This window comes from Temnothorax nylanderi, unplaced genomic scaffold, assembly GCF_030848795.1.
Source record: "Temnothorax nylanderi isolate EJ_2023f unplaced genomic scaffold, tnyl_v1.0 TNYL_tig0009_pilon, whole genome shotgun sequence".
NCBI classification, from domain to species: domain Eukaryota; kingdom Metazoa; phylum Arthropoda; class Insecta; order Hymenoptera; family Formicidae; genus Temnothorax; species Temnothorax nylanderi.
In genome coordinates this window covers 556,315-567,897 of record NW_027249071.1, presented here as the reverse complement: position 1 = coordinate 567,897, position 11,583 = coordinate 556,315, and the positions used below count along the sequence as shown (strand labels likewise).

At 29.5% G+C, this 11,583-nt stretch overlaps 1 protein-coding gene across 1 annotated transcript; it reads right to left on the bottom strand.

The window, feature by feature from the left end:
* Positions 1 to 968: 968 nt before the first annotated feature.
* LOC139786254 (very long chain fatty acid elongase AAEL008004-like) lies at positions 969 to 7,145 on the bottom strand. Its single transcript, XM_071725420.1, has 7 exons — positions 7,081 to 7,145; positions 6,505 to 6,611; positions 5,064 to 5,254; positions 4,542 to 4,631; positions 4,358 to 4,414; positions 2,762 to 3,004; positions 969 to 1,497 (listed from the first exon to the last, which is right to left on the bottom strand). Exons 2-7 carry the CDS (start codon positions 6,560 to 6,562, stop codon positions 1,333 to 1,335), a joined length of 804 nt encoding a protein of 267 aa, XP_071581521.1. The 5' UTR covers positions 6,563 to 6,611; positions 7,081 to 7,145; the 3' UTR covers positions 969 to 1,332.
* Positions 7,146 to 11,583: the final 4,438 nt, after the last annotated feature.

Genomic DNA, 11,583 nt, shown 5'->3' with positions numbered 1-11,583 from the left:
TCTAAAGGACAGAGATATGCTTACTGGGATGCTTTCCTTGTCTAATTGTGTAGTTGGTGGGGAGACAAGGAAAGCATCTTAGTAAGCATATATCTTCTTTAGAATGTTAAATCTTGCCTACAGCTCTCCAATGATAATGTTCAGTCTATTATATATATGTATACGTCTATGGAAAAATGGAATCTAATATTTGTACAGCAGAGATATGCTTACTGGGATGCTTTCCTTGTCTAATTGTGTAGTTGGTGGGGAGACAAGGAAAGCATCTTAGTAAGCATATAGCTTCTTTAGAATGTTAAATCTTGCCTACAGCTCTCCAATGATAATGTTCAGTCTATTATATATATGTATACGTCTATGGAAAAATGGAATCTAATATTTGTACAACTTCACTATAGAAATGTATATCAGATAAGACAATTGTAATTAATGACATAAGATCTGAATAAGATGTTGAATTTTTTATACAATTTGTATCATACATATTGCTCATGTCTTCGTGTTTGCTATGCGCCTTTATGAAATGTTATATCGTTCTTATATAAGTTTCTTCTTTTGTTATATTTCATGTTGTTCATACACATTTTGTCTAAATTATGTAAAATATGTAATTTTGATACATTATTCGTATAACAAAGTAATTTTAAATAAGACATATTAGAAATATACATATCTATAATGTATGTTTTTTTAAAACTAAATTTTTATTAAATTAAATTTTATTTGAATTTTTAAATTAAAAATATATAGTTTGTATAGAAAAATTTAACAGTTAATAAGATCTTTATTGTAATTATATTCGATCAAACCGGAAGAAGCTAAAAAGTCAGAATTATGTGCATTTTTTCGTAATAAATACTTAAGTAGTGAAATAAAAATGTAATAAAATAAATAAATTTTAATTTTTAGATATAAATAAATAAATAAATAATTAAGAAAGAAAAGACATATTAAATTAAATTACTGCATTGTAGGTTGTAGCCATATATTTTGTTCTGTGTTTCCTTAACAATATTATTCCTTTATTATTTATATAAAACTTAGATAAAGATAGATTATATATAAATTTATTATTGTCGAATTTATTAATTACTAGACACTACAGACGCGCGCTTCGCGCGCGCTATTTAGCTTTAACATTATGCTATTACACTATTACACTATTAACTCCTTGATACACACAATTGTCAAAATATACAATGACAGCTGCAAATGAAGTAAGCGCAGCAAGAGAACCAATCGGCATCGCGGAAAAGAGACAACAATAAACTTCACATCTCCTTTTTAGAAAAAGATTTGCAAAGTGTAATACTTATAACTAATTATTTATAACTAATTACTACTTATTTTCTTCTTATACGCTTGACGATAAAAGTCGTTAAATAAATATATAAAACTTGTAGTAATTATTACGAAGAAATAAGTCAGAGCTTTTGATGTTCGACAATCCATGATCAATGTTAATATTAGGTGAATTAATATTAAAACAAACTGCAGCTGAAATTTGAAACAGAATTAGAGAGTTATTAAATTTGATTTGTATAGCTAACGTTTCCGTAATTTGTTCATTTTATTTGACAAACAATTAAATTAAAAATATATTATATATAAATTAAATTAATAGATAGGGGAGACCGGGGCCTAACCGTCAGTTTTTTTTCGGTGCCGATTTTTAACAAGAAAATAAATAATTGTAGTTAAATGTGGTATACCACTGTAAAGAGTGAACCTTTAGCTACAAAATTTATATAGGAAATTTTTATCTACGTCGCTTTGTTTAACCGGTATAGAGCAAAAACGACAACGGTGGAAAAATTGAAATCTCAAAAATGCCGGGGTTTAACCGTCACACTGCATTTTCAATACATATACGTACATTTAATCCTGAAAAATGATAGGATACATCTTAATAATTGTTTTTTAAGAGAAAAATATAAAAATTTATTTAAAATTTTTATGCGAAACGTTATCAAAAAATAGTTACGAGGGTTCCTCTTTCCGCAGAAGTCACTCGCCCGACTTGTTTCACTCCTCGACGTCCGATGACTCTATTCGGTGTCTGAACGGTTGTAATTCCCGTCTCATCCATATTCCATATGCAGTGAGCCTGGAAATGCCCGGAAATGCCTTGGAAATGCACCCGGACTGCTTACTGACGGATTAACCCCAAACACAAGTTTCAGGTTTGATCGCCCACGAAATATTAGACATCAACGATAATGAAAAAACTACACTGAATTCGTGTTCAGCATGCATTACTCTTTATAATCACGTACCTCGAGATTTGGAGAGCAAATATTATTGCAGATATTACAAAATTTCCACGCGCAGAAAATGTAACTTTCACCTTCCGAAAACACGTTTGCCCTCGTAAAAATCATAACACGGCAGGTAACCTGCCGAAACTCCGTTGGTCACATGGGTACCATAAGCAGCGTTTACAATGTTAATAGCGAGTTCGCACAATATACAGGTTCCGAGATATTTGATTTGACGGTTCAACCCCGGCGACGGTTAGGCCCCGGTCTCCCCTACTACTATTTTACGACATTAACGAAAAAGAATGATAAAGAAAAATAACAGACATTTATAACAAAATTCTGTCATGTGTATGTCGTCAAAAATATTACGATAGAACATAATATAAAATATTATTAGATATATTTATAATATTATAAAAATACATATTTATAATATTATAAACATCTTTGTTTAATTTTTGTAATTTGCTTTAACAGTCAATTATACAAAAGTTAATTACCATCTGAATCCAAGTCATATATTTCTTCCACCAGAGATACTTTTTGTACTTAGGGCCAAGAGCCGCGATGAAATAATAACTGTACATAATAACATGGACCAAAGAATTCAAGAAACCTACGATAACACCTTGTTCACCAGGTAGGAATTTCAAATAGCACCACGTGAAGACAGCCATGATAGTATGATGGTAAACATGAAGAAAAGTAATCTGATTTTGCTTCTTTCTCAAAACAAAAAATACCTTAAAAAGCAAAACATTTGAATATTAAATTTCTTCTTACATTTTTATATTTTTTCTATAAAATTCTTTGCTTAATTTTATTTAAACGTTTTCTTATATTTAAAATATCTGTTAATTGATATCTTAATTTGTAATGTTATTAATGATTTTTATTTTGAAGAGATATCAATGTCTATAAAACTGATAAATGTAATAATTAATAATGAAAAAAAAAAAAATTTAAAAAGATGTATGTGAGTAATAAAATTTTTATTAATTATATTGTTTATGATAAATTTATGTATTACTTCTACATCAAAAATGCTTTTGTTTCAACTATTCAATATTTTTTATGCTTTACAATATATTCTGATATTATGTCTGAAAAAGGTAGCATTTAAAAAAGGTTGTTCAATTTGTTAAAGGTAATGCATACAATCGACAAATGCTTTTCCGATGACAGAGTTAGCAAAACGCTTTATTCACATTTCAGAATGTTTCGTTGCAATAGTTTTCATTGGGTAACTGACTAAAGACTAAACAATGGTTCCACTTTTAATCGATAACGAAAGCATGATATAACGCTTCATTGTCTTCTTAAATCTTTGTGAGTCGGCTAACTCAAGCATTTTAATTTTTAACTAATCAATTAATTCAATTAATTTTGTAATTTAATTAAATTAAATGTTCTGTACTTAGGGCCAAGAGCCGCGATAAAATAATAACTGTACATAATGACGTGGACCACAGAATTTAAAAAACCTATGATGACGCCTTGTTTACCGGGCAAGAACTTCAAGTAACACCACGAGGAGATGACCGTTAAAGTATGATGGTACACATGAAGAAAAGTAATCTGACTTTGCTTCTTTCTCAAAACAAAGAATACCTTGAAAAGCAGAACATTAGAAGTTACATATTTTCTTCACAAAATTTCTTGTTTATTTTCAACTAAACGCTCTTTTTAATATTATATTTAAAATAGTTATTTATTAATTTTAATTTGATATATTATTAATAATTTTTATTATTTTAAAAAGATATTGAATATACTTCTTATGTTTTTTTTATAACATACTTTGATATTCTGTTTAAAGGAGAGAACATTAAACATTTTTTTCAATTCATTAGAAATAATGCGAACAATCTATGTATATTTTTCCGATGACGAGTTAGCAAAACGTTCTGTTCATGTTTCAAAATGTTTGTTTGCAATAATTTTCGTTAGTTAACTGTCGGAACAATGGTACCACTCTTACAAGTCGATAATAAAAGCATGATATGTTTTTTGTATTAAATTTTTTATAAATTAATTAACTTAAACACTTTAATTTTTAACTAATCAATTATTTTTGTCATTATAAATTTTCTTACCGTGTCCAGAAGTTCGATAATTTTTGCGAAAAAATACCACCAAGCAGCTTGTAATATCTGTTCGAACGACATATACATATACATAAGTAACATAGTGGAGAAATATATTTCCTATTTATTAAAAATTGTTAAAATTATTTAAATTAAATTCAATATTGTTAACAATTGCGAAAGAAATGCTTACCGCTATTCGTACGTTTTCTGGAGGTGATATATAATCTTGAGTATCACATCCATGAGCGGGGAACAAATATTTAATATCGATGTTCAATGTCTAAAATCGACAAATGTTTTATATTGATGTTTTATATTGATTATTGTATGTCTCAAAATATGTGTTAATGTAATAGTTTAGTCAAACTTCTTGTTATATTCTTACATGTATTAATCTTATTTAATTTTGAATACCTACTTATATGTTGGTAAAAAAAAATGTTAATTAAACTTAAATAATTTTTATCAGAACATTTCAAGTTTAAATAATATTAAATATATAAATTATAATTCTCAAGCTATTTAAACGTATAATTAATAAGTATTTATCTGAAATATCCTTTTGTGATATTTTTAATGGTTTATATGGCATTCTTCTGAATATATAATATGAGAAAATGTAGAACGAAGTATTTATATGTCGCGATTACGTTTTTTTATTCTTAATATTAAACACTGATGGAATAAATGTACTACAAAAAATTAAACTTACCAAATTTGTCAACCATATACTGAAGAGTACTTGAAATGCGTTATATAAGATCATAACTGTATTCAGCTGAAAGGCCGGCCGTTTTTCCATCATTTTTGGTCCAGCTTTTAAAACTAATATTAAATATGCGCCGACGATACATAACATAGGACCCGGAGATTCCATTAGAAACCAAGTATCTACCACTGGATCTGTCACAGAGAAAAAAAATATAATTTATTTATTTTTGGCAAATTTTTCAAAATTAAAATGTGTTATTTTTATCTATACACATTTACGTATGATATATATATGAGAAAATATAAAGTAATAATTGCGTAAATATTATTAGAATATGCGTGAAAATAGCATTAAAATTCATCTGTGAAATATTAAGCAGAATAGTTATCACATGTTAATATCGTGTTAGTATTATGAATAATGTATTATTATATGAAACGTAATAGTTATTTGTGTAACAAGTGCGGGAAGTTGAAAATTGGACACGGGTGCGGAGTGGACGCACGAGCCGAAGGCGAGTACACTCGAAACAGTGATGTAATATCTCATTACCGCGTGCTGTTTCGAGTGGTGTGTGGAATTGGCTATTTGTCGCACAAAAAACACGCGCGTAATGGGCCACTTTCCACGCACGTGTGATATAATAGTATATTGTGCAACAAGTGCTGGAAGATGAAAATTCACGGGTGCGGAGTTGACGCACGAGCCGAAGGCGAGTGCGGTCACCGCACACGGGAATTTTCAACTTCACGCACGTGTTGCACACCCTATTTTATGTTGCAAGTGCGTGGAAAGTGGTAAATCCCGCACGCGTCGCGTGCGGAATGTGTCACTTTCCATGCACGTGTGACATAAATATTATTCCTAAATCCTTTTACATGATGTGTCTGATAAAATGGATGTGCTTGGAACATGCGTATATATTTATGTTTCTTAATTTCCATGATAATTTATGCGAGTATATGTACGAGAGATGTCGTTTATATAAATCATTCTAACGATGACAAACCTCTTAACATAACAAAATATTCTAGATAACAAGTTACCTCTGTCAAGTCTCACGTACGTATATGATTGGTGATGTCAGATATATTTGCATTCACAAGAATACTTATTGATTCTTTCTTTATTTAGCATAAAACAAAGCAGTTGAGTTGTACAATTAATTATGTGATCGTAAGAATTATTCTTCTTAAGTATGACAGAAAAATTTTGCCGCGTTAAATAAATACATTAGACATCGTTAATACATATATACGACTATATAAATCTATAAACAGCGTATTGTATTTTCGTTACATATAAACAAAAAATTCATTTTAAGTACATAATTTAGGACATTTTGTAAATTTCTGAGTTTATTTATAAAGAAAAATATTCTTTATAAATAGAACAATACTTTTATAGTAGATTTTGTGCTATTTTGTTAAAAAGAACTTACCTCGAACATTTCTTAAGACTTCATTATAGTTGCTAATAAACTGGATGAGACTAGCCATGTTGATGATGTTTCAGAAGAAATAGTTCTTGCCTTATTTACCAGAAAATCTGAAATATATCAATTTTGTTTATCACATTAAACAAATTATACTGTTGTAAAAAACAAGTAGTCGATGTAAATCCATCATAAATTTATATTCGCTTTGCTTTTAAAAAATCTTGATGCACATTCAATAAAAAAATCGTGCTGTTTTACTATTTTATAATATACCTATTATAATGTGTAACAAATAATATAAATTATAAAGTTAAAATTAATACTCGATAAAATCCTAATAAATAAAAACAAAATTAATAAACAATACGATATAAGAAAGTCACCAAAATGAAAACTGAAATGCCAGAAACAACATGCGAGTTATGTATAACCGCAAATACTTAATTGCCCAACCAACTACAATATTCTTATATAAAAGAAGATGACAAATATAAAAAATAATAATTATCCGTTTATCATGGTCGATATTCATTCGTAAGGGAAGAAATAACAGCACACTAAGAAAATAATGACAATTACCTGAGACACGTTCCTGATGTCCGTACGTGCCAGTAAGATTTACGAAGACGTGTGTGCTAGCTAAACTGTTGGAATTGAATTTAAAATTTGATACGCTCACTATTGGTTAGAGATTCTAAATCTAAATCGTACGAGTACGTATACGTCATATGCATAATGTTATATCCGGTTCTCTTGGTATTGAAATGAAGCCTTGGCATATATGTTTCCTCCGCCTATCTCAAGATTCACGGCTTATTACCTCTGCTAATGGGCTCTTATGTCTATTTCTTTCAATGTAGATTAATTCGTAGCGAACACAATTTAACTTAAATGCTTAACTCAGCGACTTCAGTCTTGGTTTAACTTACCTTTTATAATTTTAAGAATTGGAAAAAGATAAAAGATAATTTTTCTAATTCTTAGAACTAAAAAAATATAAAAGGTAAGTTAAACCAACATTAAAATCAATTTACATTGGTAAAAAATAGACATTAGTAGGACATTATAGCTGACGCGCTAAACTGAAAACTAAGTAACATTATAATAAATGACTCACTTTGAATGACGACGTAAAGAAACTTTTATATCCGTTTCAAATCCGTATACGTCGATTATTTCAATTTCACCGGTTATCAGTATCGTAAATATCAAATTAACGTTAAATTGACATCACCTTTCCGACTGGGTGTAGAGAACTGTCCTCTTCATTAAATTTTATTTTCGCAACGATTCACTTGGTAAGCAGAATTACAATACAACGCTGAGTTAACCATTTAAGTTAAAGTGTGTTCGCTACGAATTACTAACGAGAACTGAAAAACTCAACTTGAAATAGATCTTCATATAGAGGAAGGACAATACTTTGTTAAAATAATGATAACCAAAGTCGATATCACAATCGACCGATGCCGGAAGTAATAATTAATGTGAAAGAAAAAAACTTAAAATTATTAGAAAAGATAAAAACAAGGTAATGATGGGTATGCGAAGAAGGTAATCCATTTAGATAGAAGTAAGTTTTTTACTGCTATGTGGAAAATGTTTCAAGGAGAAAAATACAGAAATTCCTTTTCTTTTTTTCCATTAAAACGCAAAAGATAACATATTTCAATAAAAGTTAAACATGATATTACATAAGGCATTGCTTGTTAAAAAAACTTTAAACATATTAATGATAGTAATATATTCACGTGATTTCTTAAGATCCTAAAATAGCAGTTGTGTAGCAGATAATATATATGGAAATGAAGAAGTTATATTCGTTATTTGCCTAAATATCTTAATTATGTTAATTTTACTATTTTTAATTAATAGTTAGGGGAGAAGGAGGCACTTTAGGACAGAGGCAGTTTAGGACATCTCGAATAAAGAACAAATTTGTCACTTTTTTTCATGTTAAACGTATTTTTCGGTTGGCAACCGGTCAATAGATAAACTTCACATGAGAGCTTCCGCGCTGTTAGCTGTCAAACTAATCTACAAGCTGTTAGTGACTTTCGCTGGCTGTTGTAATTATTTTAGCTCGCAAATGTAAGTATTTTTATATTAAACTATTGCTCAAAAGGAAATTCACTTGTATGTTCTGGTTATGATTATATGTTTTGCGTTGTAATGAACGAAATAGTTCGTCAAGAAACGAGTCAATAAATTTGAGTCAATGGGCCACCATTAAAGAGACAGAGAATTGCTGCCCCCGTAAAAAAATATCGACACAATTATAATTTTCATTCTTTACTCCAAACCTACTCTTCATGTATCTTCAAATATGTCGTTCATACCTGTTCGGATAACTGTTGCGCCTTTATACATACGTTCACAGATCGTTAATAGCGAAAATTAAGTAATAGCGAACCAATAGAACAATGAGACTGTTTATAGGGAAAAATTACGTTTTCTCGTAACACTTGACGCGATCGCATCTTGAAGGAAATTAATACGGTGACACGCGAGCGTTTCATACGATTACCTATTTACTTAAGCTTCGGCGTGCAATTCGTGAATAAACTAAGTGGCTGACACGACGAGACCTATTGTAAACATCACGAGTGATGCGTAGTTTAAACAAATATCAAGTCAGCATACTTAATTGGCTGCATGTCTCGATATGCTTGAAATATTCTTCTTAAATATTTCTACGTTTTATAAAACAAATGACGGCGGAATATTTAACGTTTTATAACGCAAATTCGCACATTGACAAATTATGTCTCTTATATTTTCATTCTCTGTCTCTTATATTTTCAATTAATTTGAATGGACGGATTATTATCACGTACTTATTAAGTGCGCCAGTATGAAAAACTGTTATATAAAATTTGTTGTACAAAATTGTTTTAATATCTCCAATCAAAAATATAAAATAATTGTGCATTGCAACATAAATGATGTTGATTTTCGTAAAAAGAATGTTTAGATGAATAATAAGTGTTGTTTAACATTTCATAATTTTCAAAATGTTAGAAATATTTTTAAAAAATGTTGAAATTAGATAAATAAAAATAATGATTGAGACAGGGTTTTATTTCTGACTTTATTATTAATTATAACAACCACCCTCACTCGACGCAGCTGGGTCCGTAGCCGTCGGAGCTCTAAATTTTAAAACAAAAATATTTGTTGGACGTCAATCAATTTTTATAAAATTGGTAAAGAAATAAAAAAACAAATAGAACTCAAGGGTGGATAGTTAAAAGGACCCTAGGATATGATTGATCATCCGATAGATATATATACTAAGTTAAATCCAATATATAACATACTAAATAATTAAATCAATAACAAAAAGATTTTGACTCAGGCAGGAGGATACAGATTTATTAATGAATTTCTTACAGTTGCCAACTGGAACTACTTCTCGACAAATTCTTATCAGATTTAATACAACGATATAATATAACTTCGGCGATATAGGCTGCGTTCGGGGAGCGCGCTATTAGCGCTATTGCATCATTCTATCTTTATCGCTCATCAGGTATAAAACAAGGATAGAATAAGCAAATAGCGCTGATAGCGCGCTCCCCGAACGCAGCCATAGTCCAACTTCGACGATCTTACGCAATCACTTTATTCAGTGATGATTATTTAATAATAAACGGTGATCCGACTAATCGGGGGAACGACTCCCGGAATTACAAAAGATATGTACAGTAACACAGCTTTCCGCAGAGTGAGTTTTCAGCTTCTCTGATAGTAAAGATCCAGCATGAGCCGCCTTGATAGCTGGCGTGTGCGCATGTCATTAATTTCGCCGGTAGACCTACTAGATTTGAACCTCGAATATTCGGGCAGCCCCGTTAGATTCCTGGCTTTCTCCGGCAACAGCTGATTTGGCGCCCTTGTCTAATGGGTCCTCGACTAATGGGTCGAATCGGAATGTGGCTAACATCGCCGTCTTCTCCTCGCCCTTATAATTTGGCTGATACGGGTCGTTTTTCCACGAATAGTCCTCTCATATTGTTTACTTTACTTTATGTAAAACTATACGTTGCCTGCTCGCCTGAGTCATTTTAAATAGTGCAACAATATTACAGATTACGTATAATATAGAATAATACCCATACTCTACAGGGACTCCCGATAAATCGGATCACGTCGATGTTGAAGGGAATACAATTATACTGTTACATGATAAACGTTTTAAACATTAAACGTTTTTAAACTCACCAAGATAATAGCCAAGTTTTTTTTAAGCTGTCCAATATTTTATGTTTCCTTAATTCTTTGATTGCAATACACTATAATTATAAATCATCCAACACAATTGTATATATAATTATTGCATAATTGTATATGTTGCATATAGGAAAGATATTTCCAAAAGATTTATATTTAATAAATAATATATCATACATACTCGACATATTATGTATCCATATTTTGTTGTTTTATGTAATTACAGACTATAGAAGCTGTACAATTTAATCTAAAAATTGTATACATAATAATCCACATACATGCACAATTTTGTTATAATTCTACCTCAATGCTAATGACTCTTTCTTTTTTTTCAACATTAATCTATGTTAATTACTAAATTATTTACTAAATTTTTTACTTAATTATTAAATCTAAGATTTCGATTAAGTCAAATCCTGCAATCAATTAACGATTGCATTTTAACCATATTTTCCTACATACTTAAATCAAAATCGAATTTTAAATCTGATATCTAATATAATTATAAAACATGTATCTGATAATAATTAGAATTGATCTTTTATAGCTAATTATATTTATATCTAATGTATAAATATTGGAACTTCTTATATCTTGACATAAATATAAAATCTAATAGTATTATGGAAATTAATAATAGTATTAATAATAGTATTATGGAAATTGTAATTTCTAATAGATTAATTACAAATTATTTAAAAACAACTAAAAAAACTTAGCGTTGTATTAAGAAAAATATTTAGATATTGATGTCGACAAAAAGATTCGAAAATTTGAAAGTGCAATTTAAAATTTTATATATAGATAGATATTTTAATTAAAACTCAAAAATAAGCTACGCAGACA

Coding starts and splice junctions, on each gene's coding strand:
- LOC139786254 (XM_071725420.1), bottom strand. CDS start 6,562: ATGGCTAGTCTCATCCAGTTTATTAGCAACTATAATGAAGTCTTAAGA. Junction 4,632..5,063: donor GTATATGGTTGACAAATTTG/GTAAGTTTAATT, acceptor TGTCGATTTTAG/ACATTGAACATCGATATTAA. Junction 4,415..4,541: donor CAGAAAACGTACGAATAGCG/GTAAGCATTTCT, acceptor TCGTTCGAACAG/ATATTACAAGCTGCTTGGTG.